General features: G+C 40.5%; 2 protein-coding genes across 5 annotated transcripts in view; one reads left to right on the plus strand and one right to left on the minus strand.

The window, feature by feature from the left end:
• The window catches only part of GPR137C (G protein-coupled receptor 137C), a 64685-nt gene extending 51944 nt beyond the window's left edge, over nucleotides 1-12741 (minus strand). The window contains exon 1 of the mRNA XM_034992601.1: nucleotides 12328-12741. Within this exon, the coding sequence (XP_034848492.1) occupies nucleotides 12328-12741 (414 nt within the window). The remainder of the gene's footprint in view (nucleotides 1-12327) is intronic.
• A 607-nt stretch (nucleotides 12742-13348) lies between these two features.
• The window catches only part of TXNDC16 (thioredoxin domain containing 16), a 126379-nt gene continuing 123485 nt past the window's right edge, over nucleotides 13349-16242 (plus strand). The window contains exon 1 of one of the 4 annotated variants that reach the window (XM_034992464.1): nucleotides 13349-13588. The gene's annotated coding sequence lies outside the window, so the exon portion shown is untranslated. The remainder of the gene's footprint in view (nucleotides 13589-16242) is intronic. The other 3 variants (XM_034992465.1, XM_034992467.1, XM_034992466.1) reach the window with 3 other exon arrangements.

Genomic DNA, 16242 nt, shown 5'->3' on the forward strand with positions numbered 1-16242 from the left:
CTTTCTTTCTTTCTTTCTTTCTTTCTTTCTTTCTTTCTTTCTTTCTTTCTTTCAGATTTTATCTATTTGAGAGACAGAATGAGCAGTGGGGGCAAAGGGAGAGAGTTGTGAATTTTTCATTTTCACTTCTGCTATTGAAAAAATATAAGGAACATAAAAATTTAAGCATATAAAATATACGGGAATACAAAAAGTGATCATTCATTGAATACAACTTCCAACAACAGGGTACACTTTCTTTTTATTGACACATGGAATATTTTTAGAAATTGACCACATGTGGGGCGCCTGGGTGGCTCAGTTGGTTGGGCATCTGCACAAGCAGGGGAAGCACCATGCAGAGGGAGAGGGAGAAGCAGGCTTCCCACCGAGCAGGGAGCCCAATGCAGGGCTTGATCCCAGGACCCTGGGATCACAATCTGAGCCAAAGGCAAATGCCTATGTGGAAATTAAACAACACACTCTTGAACAACCGTTGGGTTAAAAAAGAAACCCAAAGGGAAATTAGGCAATATCTCAAGACATATGAAAATGATGTTATCACAGCATTTTATATATGGCCTTTATTATGTTGAGGTAATTTCCTTTTATGCCTTCTTTGTTGAGAGTTTTTATCACAAAAGAATGTTAAATTTTGTCAAATGCTTTTCTGTATCTATTGAAATGATCACATGACTTTTATCCTTTATTCTGTTAACGTGGTGTAGCACATTAATTGATTTTCCTATGTTGAACCATTCTTGCATGCCAGAGACAAATCCCACTTGGAGTATGATCCTCTTAATGTGCTGTTGGATTCAATTTGCTCATATTTTCTTGAGGATTTTTGCATCTATATTTATCAGGATATTGGCCTGTAGGTTTCTTTTTTTTTTTTCTTAAAGATTTTATTTATTTATTTGACAGAGAGAGACACAGCGAGAGAGGGAACACAAGCAGGGGGAGTGGGAGAGGGAGAAGCAGGCTTCCCATGGAGCAGTGAGCCTGATGCAAAGCTCGATCCCAGGACCTTGGGGTCATGACCTGAGCCGAAGGCAGACGCTTAACGACTGAGCCACCCAGGCGCCCCTGTAGGTTTTTTTTCATGTGTTGTCTTTGTCTGGCTCTGGTCTCAGGGTGATGCTGGCCCCATAATATAAGTTAGGAAGTGTTCTTTTTCAATTTTTTTTTTTCGAAGTGTTTGAGAAAAACTGGCATTAATTCTTCTTTAAATGTTTGGTGGAATTCTCCAGTGAAGTCATCTTAGTCTAAGCTTTGCTCTGTTGGGAGGTTTTTGATTATTGATTCATAGGTCTTTTCAGATTTTCTATTTCTTTATGATTCAGTGTTGGTAGGTTTTATGTTTCCAGAAATTTATCCATTTTGTTGGTTTGTTGGTGTATAATTGTTCATAGTGGTCTTTTATGACCCTTTTTATTTCTGTGGCATCAGTTGTAATGTCTCTTCTTTTGTTTCCAATTTTTTCTTAGTCTAGCTAAAAGTTGAAAAAATTATCTTTTTAAAAAACCAACTCTTTCAGGGCACGTTCTGCATGGAGCACTGGGTGTTATGCACAAACAATGAATCATGGAACACTGCATCAAAAACTAATGATGTAATGTATGGTGATTAACATAATAAAAAATTTTAAAAATAAAAAACCAACTCTTTAATTAACTTTTTCCATTTTTTTAAATTCTCTATTTCATTTATTTCTACTCTGGTCATTGTTATTTCCTTCCTTCTACTAACTTTGGGCTTAGGTTTTTTGTTTTTTGTTTTTCTAGCTCCTTGATGTGTAATGTTAGGCTGTTTATCCAAGATCTTTTTTCTTTGTTAATGTAGGCATTTATAGCTACAGAGTTCCCTTTCAGTACTACTTTTGTTCACATAATTTTTGATATGTTGTATTTTCCTTTGTCACAGGATATTTTCTACTTTCCTTTTTTTAAAAAATATTTTATTTATTTATTTCATAGAGATAGAGAGAGGGAGAGCACAAGCAGGTGGAGTGGCAGGCAGAGGGAGAGGGAGAAGCAGGCTCCCTGCTGAGGAAGGAGCCCGATGTGGGGCTTGATCCCAGGACCCTGGGATCATGACCTGAGCTGAAGGCAGCCGCTTAACTGACTGACCCACCCAGGCACCCCTCTAATTTCCTTTTTTAATTTCTTCTTTCACCCAATGGCTGTTGAAGGGTGTGTTATTTAATTTTCACATAGCTGTGAATTTTCCAGTTTTACTTCTGCTATTAATTTCCGTTTCATTTCATTGTGTTCAGAAAAGATGCTTGGTATGACTTCAATCTTGTTAAATTTGCTAAGACTTATTTTGTGATTTAAATTCTCATATACCCTGGAGAAAAATCCATATGTGGTTGAGAAAAGTGTGTATTCTGCTGTTATTGGGTGAAATGTTCTGTATATGTCTGTTAGGTCCATTTGGTGTACAGTTTACTCAAGTGCTTTGTGTCCTTTTTGATCTGTCGATGTTCTCTCTCTTTTTAAGATTTTATTTGAGAGAGAGAGAGCGTGTATAAGCGGGGGGGGGGGGGGGGGGGAGGGGGGGAGGGAGAAGCAGGCTCCCCACTGATCAGGGAGCCTGACACGGGGCTCAATTCCAGAACCCTGGGATCATGAACTGAGCTGAAAGCAGATGCTTAACCAACTGAGCCATCCAGGCGCCCCACTTTCTGGATGTTCTATCCATTATTAAAAATGTGGTATTGAAGTCTCTATTATGGTATTACTGTGTATTTCTTCCTTCAGTTCTGTCAATATTGCCTTTTATGTTTAGGTACTCTGACGTTGGGTGCATATATAATTGTTCTATCTTCCTGGTGGGTTGACCCTTTTATCATTATAAAATGTCTTTCTTTGCCCCTTATGACAGATTTTGACTTAAGGTCTATTTCGTCTAAGTATAGCCACCACTGCTCTCTTTTGGTTACTATTTGCCTGGAGTATCTTTTTCTATCCCTTCACTTTCAGTTTATGTGTATCCTTAAATCTAAAGCAAGTTTTTTGTAGACAGTATATAGTTGGGTCTTTTATTTTTTTTCAATCCATTCAGCAACTCTAAGCAATTTGATTGGGGAGTTTAATCCATGTAAATTTATTTAAAGATTTATTTTAGAGAGAGAGAGAGAGTGTGTGTGAGTGGGGGGAGGAGCAGAGGGAAAGGGAGAGAATCTCAAGCAGACTTCTTGATGAGCATGGAGCCCAATGCAGGGCTCGATCTCATGACCTGAGCTGAAATCAAGAGTCAGATGCTTAACCGACTGTGCCACCCAGGCGCCCATAATCCATTTACATTAAAGAATTATTAATAAGGAAAGATTTACTTTTGGCATTTGTTGATATTTTTGTTAGTTTTGTCATTCTTTGTTCTTTTCATCACTTGCTGTCCTTCTTTATGATTTGTTGATTTTTTTGTATTGATATGCTCTGATTCCTTTTCCTGTTGTATAACTTCTATAGGTTTTTATTTATTTAAAGATTTTATTTATTTGACAGAGAGAGACACAGCGAGAGAGGGAACACAAGCAGGGGGAGTGGGAGAGGGAGAAGCAGGCTTCCCGTGGAGCAGGGAGCCTGATGTGGGGCTTGATCCCAGGACCCTGGGATCATGACCTGAGCCGAAGGCAGACACTTAACTGACTGAGCCACCCAGTCGCCCCGACTTCTATAGGTTTTTATATGTGCCTGTGTGTGGGTAGTTACCTTATAGTACACAAAAAATATAGTTATAAGTTTATTTTAAGCTGATAATAACGAGTTCAACTGTATACAAAAACTCTACACTTTAACTTCTCCCCCTTAACATTTTTTGTTGTCACAATTTGTATCTATTTATTTTGTGTATCTTTTAACATTTTACTGTTATTTTAATACTCTTTTCTTAACATTTATACTGGAATTAAAATGATTTAATAACTACCATTGCAATAATACAGTATTCTGTATTTGTCTATATACTTATCTTTACCAATGAGTTTCATATTTATGCTATTGTGTTACATTTTAGCATCCTTTTGTTCTAACTTGAAGAATTCTCTTTGGCATCTTTCGTAAGGCAGGTCTAGTAGTGATGAACTCCTTCAGCTTTTATCTGTAAAAGTCATTATTTTTCCCATTTTTGAAGGACAGTTTTGCAAAACAAATATTATTCTTGGTTGGTAGTATTTTTCTTTTGGCACTTTGACTAGATCACCCCACTTTTTTCTGGCCTGCAAGATTTCTGCTGAAACATCTGCTTATAGTCCTATAGAGATTCCCTTCCATGTGACAAGTCTCTATTTTTCTCTCTGCTTTCTAAAATCATTTTGACTTTTGACAATTTGATTATAATTTGTCTTGGTGTGGATTTCTTTAGATTCCTTTTTTTTTAATGCTCTTTTGGCTTGTTGGATCTGGATGTTCATTTTTACCCCAGATTTGGAAGTCTTCAGCCATTATTTCTTTAGATCAGCTTTCTGGTCCTTTCTTCTCCAACTGGGACTCAATGCACATATTGGTCTGTTTAATGGTGTACCGTAAGTCTCTTTAGCTTTGTTCATTCTTCTTCATTCTATTTTCTTTTCTTTTTTTTTTTTTTAAAGATTTTATTTATTTATTCATGAGAGACAGAGAGAGAGAGAGAGGTAGAGGGAGAAGCAGGCTCCCCAGGAGCAGGGAGCCCGATGCGGGACTCGATCCCAGGACCCCGGGATCATGACCTGAGCCGAAGGCAGACGCTTAACCATCTGAGCCACCCAGGCACCCCTCTTCATTCTATTTTCTTTTTGCTCTTCTAAATTATTTCCAATGACTTGTCTTTGAGTTCATTGATCCTTTCTTCCATTTGATCTAGTCTGATGATGAACCCCTCAAATGAATTTTTCACATCAGATTTTGTTGTTTCAGCTCCATGAGTTCCGTTTTGTACTTTTAAAATATTTTCTGTTTTGAATTCTCATGCTTTGTTGAAATTGTTCATGCTTTGTTCTTTTGACCTCGGTTAGCATCTTTATGACAGTTATTTTGAATTCTCTGTCAAGCAAATCATATGATGCTGTTTCATTAGAATTTCTGAATGTATCTTGCTGATTTATTTGGAACATCTTTGCCTGATTATTCATTTTTCTTGATTTTCTGTGTTGGCGTCTGTGCAACAAACAAAACAGTCACCTCTCCCAGGGTTCACAGACTGTCCTTATACAGAAGACGGCCCTCACTAATCAGCTTGTCCAGAGATTCTGGGGGCCTCTACCAACTCTTTTTCTCCCCAGGGAAATGTAGGAAGCTGTAGTTCTGGTTTGCTTGGTCTGTGCTGAAATATGGGAGGGGAGCTATTGCTTACTAGTTCCAATTGCTGTCTCTGTTCTCCCCCTAGGTGGTTAGACTGTATTGGACCCATTAGAACTCCAAGACTGGAAAGACAGTCTTTCCTGGGGAACCCCCCAGGAAAAGTTAGGCTGCTGGATGAGTGAACAAACACCTCTCCTCTACTGAAAGAAGCTGAAAGCTAGGAGGTCTCTTCCCAGTTATAAGGTATTGCACTGGGGTCAGGGACTGGTTTCCTTACTCATTTTGGTGATTGTGGTTTTGTTTTCACCTGGGGTGCAGAAGCCATTCAGTTAGTTTCTGGACTTCTCACAAAGGGAATTTGTCTGCGAATTGTTGCTCAATTGGCTGTTTGCAGGGGGAAGGAGGGTCCATGGCTTCCTACTGCACCATCCTGCTGATGTCCCTCCTAACTTCACGCTTATTGTTGATAGTTTCATTGTGGGTAGAATTTTATGTTGCTGGTTTCTTTTTCTCAGCATTCTGATGTTTCACTGTCTTCTGAATTCTTTGTTAATGAAATGTCAACACTCTTAATTTTCTTCCTTTGTTAGTAATATCTACTCCGTGTAGTTTTAAAAAATTTTAATAGATATTATGTTTATTTAGTTTAATTCCAGTATAGTTAACAGTATTAGGTTCAGGTGTACAATATAGCAGTTCAGGAATTCTATACATTACTCAGTACTCATTATGATAAATGTACTCTTAATCCCCTTCACCTAGTTCACCCATTCCCCCATGCACTTCCCCTCTGGTTACCATTAGTTTGTTCTCTATAGTTAAGTCAGTTTCTTGATTTGTCTTCCTCTCTTTTTCCTTTGTTCATTTGTTTTGTTTCTTAAATTCCTCATATGAGTGAAATCATATGGTATTTGTCTTTTTCTAGCTTATTTCACTTAGCATTATACCCTCTAGATCCATGCATGTTGTTGCAAATGACAAGATTTCATTGTTGTTTTTTTTTTAATGCTGAATAATAGTCTATTGTATACATACACCACATTTTCTTTCTCCATTCACATATTGATGGACACTTGGGCTGTTTCCATGTCTTGGCTATTATAAATAATGCTACAATAAACATGGGAGTGCATATATCTTTTTGAATTAGTATTTTTGTATTCTTTTGGTAAACACCCAGTGGTGGAGTTACTGGTTATGACAGTTCTATTTTTAATTTTTTGAGGAACCTCTATACTGTTTCCTACAGTGTCTGCACCAGTTTACATTCCCACCAATAGTGCATGAGGGTTCCTTTTTCTCCACATCTTCACCAACACTTGTTTGTGTTTTTTATTTTAGCCATTCTACTTGTTTTAAAAATATTTTGTCTTTGTTATTTTGAAGTTTTACTCTGTGTTCATTTTCATTTAGCCTGTCTTAAATTTTGGGGGCTTACTCTGAAACTTGGTGTCTTTCATAAATTTGGGCAAACTCTAAGTCATTATTCCTTTGAACAATTTCTCTGAAATTCCAGTTAGATATATATTGAACCTGCTTACTCTATTTTCATTCTTGCTTAATCCTTTGTTCATATTTTCGATTTCTTATTTTCTGGGCTATATTCTGGGTGATTTTATTCTCAGATCTTCACTAATTTCTTTTAAGATTTTATTTATTTGAGAGAGAGAGAGAGAGATGGCACACAAGTTGGGGGAGGAGCAGAGGGGGAGGGAGAGGGAAAGGGAGAGAATCCCAAGCAGACTCTGCACTGAGCATGGAGCCTAATGCGGAGCCTGATCCCACGACACTGAGATCATGACCTGAGCCAAAACGAAGAGTTGGATGCTCAACCCAGGCACCTCCACTAATTTCTTTTTGTTCAATCTGTTGTTTAACCATTCATTTCAGTTTTTAATTTTTTTAAACTTAAAAACGATTTATTTCCAAATGTGCCTAGTTAACTTTTTAAAATCATATCAATACTGTTCACTTTCTTAATTCACATAAATAATTTATATTACGTATTTGATAATTCTAATATCTTTAATCTTTGTAGGTAGATTCTGTAGTGAATTTTTCATTTTGAGCTCATGTCCTGTAAAATTTTATCTGTCAGGATTCTGGGTTTAAATTATACTCCTCAACAAATGATTTGCATTTGCTCCTTCCAAGTTCTTCAGGTTACTACCAAGCCCGGATACCATTAAACTACATTTTCAGGTTGGCTTTATTTTTTTCCTCCAAGGTCACAGAAGTGGTGTGAATTCAGGCTTCAAACTTGTGTGAGAATAAACTTGTTATGCATTCCCAGGGAAGACTTTTCTTCCCCAATATGTGCCTCCTTCACCCAAAACCAAGGCAGAGATAGGCACAAAGACCATCATCAATGTTTGAGAACCTGCTTATTTTTCCTAGTCCATCCACAGAAGAAATACACTTTGAGAATTCTGGGATTCAGTTGGAGGGAATGAAGTCTCTGATCAGACTTCACCACAGGTATTGCCTCCAATGTCACCTTCCCAGATCCCCAACACATAAAATTTAAAATCCAGCCTTTAAGCCAGCAGGAAGCAGCTAATAACCACTCCTAACCCCAAGACAAATATCTGTGGGGTACTTTATCATTCTGCATTCACTTCTTTCTTGTGTGTGTGGTTTCTTGCCTCTGAGGAATTTCCTCACTTACTAGCTCAATCATTCATTGAAAAAGATTAAATACTCTTTGCAGCATTTTAAGGTAGCTTTCTGAATCTCTGTTCAGCCAGATGGCCCGGGTTTCTTCCATAAACTAGGAGCTGAGAGTCAAATGCTGAGAATGAAGGGAAAAGAAAGTCTGCTGGTGAGAGGAAAGGTTTGAAATGGGGAAAGTGGGAAAGCAAATGAAATAGTAAAGCACTAAATAATAACACGTTGAAGGTGTCCAGGGAAGTTCATAAGGATGGATCACTTGATAAGACTTTATAGCCTTTGGCTATATGGTAGCCCTATATCTGATACATATTAGCCCAATAACTGTGGACAAATCACACCCTGTTTGTATCTACCTATATCATGGGGTTTGTGAAGACAAGGGTTATAAAATCCAACATTGAACTAAATCACTATTTCCAGCAAATAATAACTGACTCCTGATGTGAAACTTGTTTTATAGACTTTTCTATTTAATAGAATTTGTTGAAGCCAAATTAGCAAAGACCTAATTACTATGGGTCATTTGCCATGATGTAAAAATAGTATTGCTAAGCAAAACTCGAATATATTCAAGTGGTTTCATTAGTAATACTTTACCTGCGGTAATCAAAATAAACTTTTATCTAATTAAATCATGATAATCTAAGAGAATCGTAGCATTCATACCAATAGGCAATCTTTTAGGCAGAAAATATAAAGATCCCAGAAAGTACACAAATAATTTACCTCAAATGTTCATCAAAATCAAGTTAACCCTCAAATTTTAGATGGCTAAATATTTTCTAGTTTTGGCCTTTTCAAGAATGTCATTCAATAATATATTCACCATTGTTCTAGTTGCTATGAGATAAAAATATAATAAATTAACTTAATCCTTAAGGAGTTTTCATGTTAGGTGGCGAAAATGCTTTTGTGAGAAATCACAGAACGTTATAATGACACCCAAGTACATGTAAGTTAAACTACACATTATTGACATATCATCAACACTTGGAAGAATATATTCATTGTCAGGGACAACGACAGCATCCATGAATGTGAGAGTTAAGATTCTGAATTTAATTTTCCTAGCTGGCATTGTGGTATTTTGGCATTGTGATTAAGTCACCATATTTATCCTGATTAAACAACTGGCATTCATGTTACAAAACTGTAAGAAAAAATGTCAATATGGGCCTTGAAGATGAACTCATTGATTTTGGCATATATAACAATACTCCAAAGACAGTGTACTATCAACTCTCATCTTAAGTCCTTTTACTTGTTTCAGTGGTAGGTAGCATCAGTTTTATCAGATAATCTGTTTTAAAGATTGAAGTCTTCTCTGGTAAAAGTACAGGAGTGTGAACCTTTCTCTGGTAAAGTACATGTTCTATTGATCATGCCAAAAAAAGCTCAGTAGGTGTTTTTAGATTAGTGTACAGTTCGTCGTCCCCCACCCCAAGTATCTGCTTCCAGGAGATTAAGTTGAAAAGTCTAATTATTTCAGAAGGGCTACTTCTCCTTATCTCAATTCCACTCAAGTGTAGTCAACAAAAGAGTGATTTAGGCAGTCTTAACTTTTTGAAAACTTAATGAGTTTTAGAAGAACCACCAAAATGCTTTCAAAGTAGTAATGGTTGTTTTTCTAACTTTGTTTTTATTCTGCTCCATGGTTTTTTGTAACTAAGTCCTTAAAGTTAGAATATTTTTAATCATAAGAAATGTATGCAACAAATGCTTTAAAGAGGCCAAAAGCAAAATGAAATTGGTATTTAATGATAGATAGTAAAGACAGAGTGATTTGGTAATCAAGAAGTGCAACTATTCAAAACAGATATAGGGCCTTTTAGTGAAAAAAAAAAAAAATCAAATGTCAGTTTTGTCACCAGATAGATTTTCCTTACCATACTTCTATAATACCAAGAACTCACTGAAAAAGTTTCATTAATTCAGAACAATCAATGGAAAGTATACTTCCAGTTACTTGGAATTGATATAAAAATTTGAATTCAAATACTCTTTTAAATATAGATTCCTCCTGATTTTTTCTAATAATAGGGAAATGATTTCTGGTCAAGATATCACTCTTTAAACAGTTGAAAATTTGTTCTTTTAAGTACAGTTATGTGTTTTAAAATTGTTAATTTGATTATAAAAAGACAAGCATAGATAATCTACACTCTTTTTAGGAGCCACTACAAAAGGAAAAAGCTTTAGTCTATCTTCTTTTCAAATGTTTTCTAGATTTATTGAGTTTTATTGCTTTTTGAAAAATTACATCACACAAAAGATTCATTTAACAGGAAGACTTTTAGACATTTAAATTCTTCCCTTGGAATATCAGCAATTAAAAGTATGAAAACCCAATCTAGATATCATGCAGTTTATGCTGTAGAAGCATACTTTTAGAATTTTGAGCCTAACTATAGATGCTTTTTCTATTGTGATAGTGTTTAGCCACTTTGTGATTACCTCAAGGTGAGAGGTATGACTGGGAGAGGGCACACGGGAATAACCTGGGGCACCAGAAATGCTGTCTATCTTAATCCGGGTGGTAACATGAGTATACGCATACATAAAATTTCATAGCTGTATCCTTAAGATTTATGCCCTTTATGGCATTACCTTATTTCTCCAAAAAAAGTAAAAAAGAGTGTTTAGCTACTTTATGAAATGCCCACTATTTTACAGGGAATCATTAATATGATTTTATAAGTCAAAATGTATAGGGGAAAAACAAATTATCTGATGCTCATGGCTTAAGGATTGCTAGTCACTTTCAGGTAAATTATGTCTGAAGCTAGATTTAAGCTTCAGTAATGAGAGGTCACTGGTATTCTATCAGAAAAGGTGTCAGGAAGAATACGATGTATCAATTTAACTATAAAGGACCGAAGTGTTATGACAGCTTTAACAACAACTAGAAGATGAGAGCATCATCAAATAAGTGACATGACTATGGCATGATTATTTGGTTTATGATTGCCCATGTTTTTTTTATTTTTGCTTTAAACTGTTTGGGTTTTGTCTTGCATTGCTTGGACTTCCAAAGGATGGGGAAAGAAAAGAATTCAAGTTAAATTAGTTTTGTTACTTATTTTCAACTGTTGTTTTTAATGTGGTAAAAAGCTGAAGTTATGACTGTAATTTTAAAATTATGCATTCTACTTTCCATCTATTATGGGAGAAGAGTTGATTTACGCAGAAAATATAAACAATCTGCCTCAAATGTTTTTTTTTACTTTTGCTCAGAACTATGTTAATTCTCATCACCTCCAAAAGCCTTTGAGAGGATTAGCTGCATAGACCAATATTGTTCTATATTAGTCAGTATTAAGCATATGATGTCACCTTGTTTCCTCCCCTCCTCAAGCTTTTTTTTTTTTTTTTTGGTGGGGGAGGGGGAAGGGAGAGTTTTTGGGCAATTCTCAAAATTCTGTGGCTTAAATACCACTAGCTGACACACTTGACTGACAACCTTACACTCTCAAACCTGTTTGAAATGGGTCAAATACCTAAGCGCTGCAGAACAATGCAATCCAACCAGCAATTCCCCATAAAAGAGAAAGGGGGTGTGATTAGGTTCCAGCTATTAAGCAAGTTATTGCAAAAACAGTTTAGTGGTTTGTTTCTGCAATAGTCACAGGTTAAGCTAGTATTTTCTGTCTTAATTAGCTCCAAAAAAAAAAAAAAAAAAAACCCACCAAAAAACCAAAAAACCAAATCACTAGGCTGTATGTAAGAGGTAGGATAAATAGCTAAAGCTTGGAGCAAGTGGGGCAAACATTAAGAGCTTTATGGAGGTCTTTATATTGACCCTCGGCTTTGGTTATTGATCATTAACCCTGCTGGGGAACTATCGAACGGAATTTGTGTGAGGCTTATTGAGCCACAGGAAAGGAGATGCAGGAGGGAATATAAGCTTCTAATAAAAGAAACGCAGCAACAATAGCAGAGGAACAGCTCTGCCTGGTGACGTAATGGCTGGCAGCAGTCCAGCTTCAGCAGAGCTGCTGCTACCTCAGCATCCAACCTCTCTCAACACAGTCCAGCTTCGGCAGAGCTACCGGGGCTCCTACTTCTTGCGATGCCACTTTGTTGGTGCCACCAACACCTTACCTTGGAGGGCCAAAACACCGAACAAAGGGTGGTCCTGTTGTAAGTTGTCAGAACCCACACTCTCACTCACTCAACCCCGCCAGTCTCTCAGGAACCGAGTCTATCCGCCGCTTAAGTTTAGGGCGAGCCCAGTGGCGCACACTCCAGGCGTGCCTCAGTTTCCCCAAGCTGCTCTCGGGTCCGCCTCGAACTGCCCGGCCCCCCTCCCCCCCGCCCAGTCCTCAGCCCGAGTTGATCGCGGCAGCCCCGCTCACCCGCCCGGCCCCGCATGCCGGTCCTCCCGCCTTACCTCCGCCAGGTAGAGGTTGAGGAGACAGAGCGTGGAGAACTGGAGACAGGAGGGGAAGCAGTAGAGCAGCCAGTGGGGGAAGAAGTGCAGGTGAGCGGGCGGCCGGAGCAGGGGCAGGGAGCCGCTGAGCGAGAAGGCGGCGGAGAAGAGGGTGGTCCTGAGCGCTGCCCACAGGAGACAGAGGAAGAGGCAGAGGCTCTGGTAACTCAGCCGCCGCTCCCGGTACAGGAGCAGCCGCCACAGCTGCAGGTAGGCAAAGGCGAAGAGCGCGGCGTAGAGCAGGGCGTGCAGGATGCTCAGCGCCAACTGCACCGAGCCCGGCACCGCGGCGCCTGAGGCGGCAGCGACGGCGCCTCCGCCTCCGGGCGTCGAGGGCTCGCGGCCGGCCGCCGGACCCGGCACGGACACCCTCATGAGGGGGCTGGGGGGCCGGTAAGAGAGCGCGGGAAGGAAGGGGCCGGACTCGGAGCCGCCGTCGAGGGGGAGAAAGATTTCCCCCTTACCCCCCACCCACCCCAACCTCCAACCCCAGGAAGCGCCGTGACAGGACCCGGAGCCCCGTGCAGAGCAGCCGCGGCTCCCCGGACCCCGCCTCCTCTCCCCGCCTCCCCCCACCCCCGCCCCGGGGGTCTCGGCTCCTCCTGCTGCGGCTCGGCTCGGTAGCTGCAAAAAACAACTCTCGGCTGGAGACAATCAGCTGAGAAAGCCGAGCATTTGAGGCGCTCGCTCCGCACCGTGGACTCGCGCCGATTGGCCCAGGCGGGCACGCCCCCTGCGCGCCGCGCTCGGAAGGCCACGGGCCACAGGACCCGTCGCTCGAAGGCTCCAAGATCTGATTGGGCATCCGCTTTCCTCACTTTCTCCCTCCCCTCCACTCCCCACCCACACTGCCGATTGGCCCAGCAACTGCACGGCCCGCTCGCGCCGGCGGGAGGACTCGGTGGTCGCCTGTCACCTGGTGCGGCTCTCGCTCCGCCTCCTGCGCTTTCCATTGGTTGGAGAGGCCGCACGTAGGGAGCACGAGGAGAGGGAGGAGCCTTGAGGTTGTTTTTTGCTCCGCAGGCCGACCTCAGCGTGCGGTGGCGGCTGCAGGCGCTGAGGGCGGGGGTGCTGCACCCTAGTAGGTAGGCGCCGCGTTTCGCCGCTGCCAGCCAGCGGGGCACGGCCCCGCCTTCTGCCTCTCCTTCACGTGGCGGGAATTGTCGGCCGCGGGAACCACCTGGGTTCCTCCGGGTAGGTCTTGCCCGCAGGTCTCGGGCAGGTAGGTGACAGCGCGGGTCCTTCAGTGGAGGGGCTGTGGTTTCTGTCTGCCGGGATGGGGATTCAGCCTGGCGGCCGTCCCCTAACAAGGGCTGCGCCACTGAGCTCTGGAGTTTGGCTTAAAAGGGGCTTCACCTGCATCCTTCTGAGGGGCGTTTTGCTTTCATGAGCCCTTTGTGGGGGAGAGGGGATGGAATGAGGGAGTGAACTGAAGCTTTAAGCAAAATTCTTCCTCGGGAAATGTCTCTTAGAGGAGTGATATTAGGATGAGATGGATGTCCACAGGAGATGTGAACAGGGGGAATGTGGGTCTTTGAAACTTAGAATTTGGAAGGATGCTCTGGGCACAAGTTTAGGGGAAAAGGCAGAAACAGAACTGTAAGGCTGATGAATGTCTAGGGAGCTTGTACTCCTTAAATTCCGTATGTATTCCTTCAAGCCTTAGTCCTGTATTTGGTGGATGGTGGCGCTCTTCTTGAGGCCCAGAAAGGTACAAAACAAATGCTGTATTATGTTATTGCTGTAAATAAGCGAGGAGTAGATCTTCCAACGTATATTGGACTGACGACATTTGCTCAGTAGTGCAAACTGATGAGAAAACAATTTGTCTTCTCCTTAGAGTGAGTGGCACATCACAAATTCAGTATCCTTTTGAAAGACACTGCTACATTTACTGGTGCAACTAAGACTCAGCCTTTGGTAACTCACCATCCTTTGTCCTAATGCTTTGTGTTAAGAGTTTTGCTACCTTCTTTCCTAGCTAAGTGATCCACAGGGAACATTAAAGTCTATTTTGTACTCCAGATTCTGGGACAGTGGTTCACCCAGGCACCAGATACTCATGTGTTTTGGATTCTTTATAGGTATATTGACAAACTGATGTTTAGGCCTGGCACAGTTATGTGGATCTCTCAGATGAAACATTCAGCTGAGCAGGGTGTACAGTGCAGCCTAGAGCAGAGTACAACTTGTTGAAAGAAGTTAATAGGTCTGAGTTAAGCAGTTATGTGCTTAAGCTTGTAAATTTTTTTAAAGGGAAATTATTATTCTTTTAAAAAAATATTTCTTTGAGAGAGAGCAGGCATGAGCGCAAGGGAGAGGGAGGAGTAGACTTCCCGGTGAGCGGGGATCCCGATGTGGGACTCTATCCCAGGACCTTGGGATCAGGACCTGAGCCTAAGGCAGATGCTTAATCGACTGAGCCACCCAGGGGCCTGTTAAACTTGTAAATTAAGCATGAACTCAGAGTTCTGTGATTTTAGGCACTCATAAAATGAGGGGAACCTCCTGTTCCCTGACATGCCTATTTTTGTATCTTCCATAACGATGAGGTACGTGTTTCAGTTCACGAATAGACTTTCACCATGAACTGGTTTTTCTTTTTCTCCTATATTCTCTACTCAAAGTTGTGGTAAACAACATCTGGATAGTACCCATACTAGTTTTAGGTCTTTGCTTGTGAAATTTCTTATTTCAGAGCAAGTCCAGATGGCTGTCTCTTTTCCTCTTCCTGTTTTGGGGGTACATGAAGGGTGCAGATAGAGGATTTTGCCCCAACTGTCTTGAAGGAGCTCTGAAGTAGAGAGATGTTGACTCCTTTTATTGCTTCCATCGAGTCTTAAATGAAACTTTGATGATATCTAACCAACATTTTATTTGAAGCTGGTTCAGTGAGCAGGTTTTTTCCAGTAGCAGCATTAAACTATAAGCTGATTTTTGCCAGAATGTTCTTACAAGAAGTTTGTAAGCATTATATGCCCCATTTGTTGCAAAATATGAAATGTGTCTTTTCCCTGAGAATGATGCCCACAGAACTTGGTATAATTTGTTTAATATTTGCAGTTGTTAATTTCCTCTTTTTCTTGAGAGAGAAAACTTTTAGTTTTATGGTTAATCATAAGGGAAATTTAAACGTATAAAGGGAAACTAACCAAGGTCTTCTAGAAAAGCTTGCTGCTTGATATTCTAAAATTTGAAATGTGTCCAAATGCACAGTGGTTGAATATTGTTGTTCTAGGAGGGTACATTACTCCAGCACAATGGTCTTTCAAACATTTAAAAGCAGAACTATTTGCCAAGTATTATTATAAACAGGACCCAATCCCAAAATGGGATTGTTCTAACTGTAGAGAGTCACCAGCTGCTCCAGCTGTGGAACAAACGAAGGCAGATCCTTCCCCCTCCCCTCACTAGCAGGAAGATGAATGTTTTTCTGTTGAAATTCTTTCTCCTCATTGCCCTCTGGGGACTCTCCCTGTATTTTGGTGCTAAGCAAAATTTTGTTGCTTTTTTTTTTTTTTTTTTTAAGTTGGCTCCACGCCTAGCGTGGAGCCCAATGCAGGGCCAAACCCACGACCCTGACATCAAGACCTGAGCTGAGATCAAGAGTTGACACTTAACCAGCTGAGCCACCCAGGTGCCCCCAAATTTTGTTGCATTTTATTTAGTGTTTTGTTTGCAAGCTTTAACCCTTTTTATACTACTGCCTTATTGTTCCAACTCACAGTGTTTGTCACCTTATATTTGTCCTTAGTTAAATGTCACATATTTTTTCCAGCGTAGTTTCCACACCCACCATGGGGCCTAATGTGGGGCTTAAACTCATGACCCTGAGATCAAGACCTGAGCTGAGATCAAGAGTTGGATGCTTAACCG

This window comes from Mirounga leonina, unplaced genomic scaffold (assembly GCF_011800145.1).
Source record: "Mirounga leonina isolate KUSES-001 unplaced genomic scaffold, KU_Mleo_1.0 Mir_82, whole genome shotgun sequence".
Lineage (NCBI taxonomy): Eukaryota > Metazoa > Chordata > Mammalia > Carnivora > Phocidae > Mirounga > Mirounga leonina.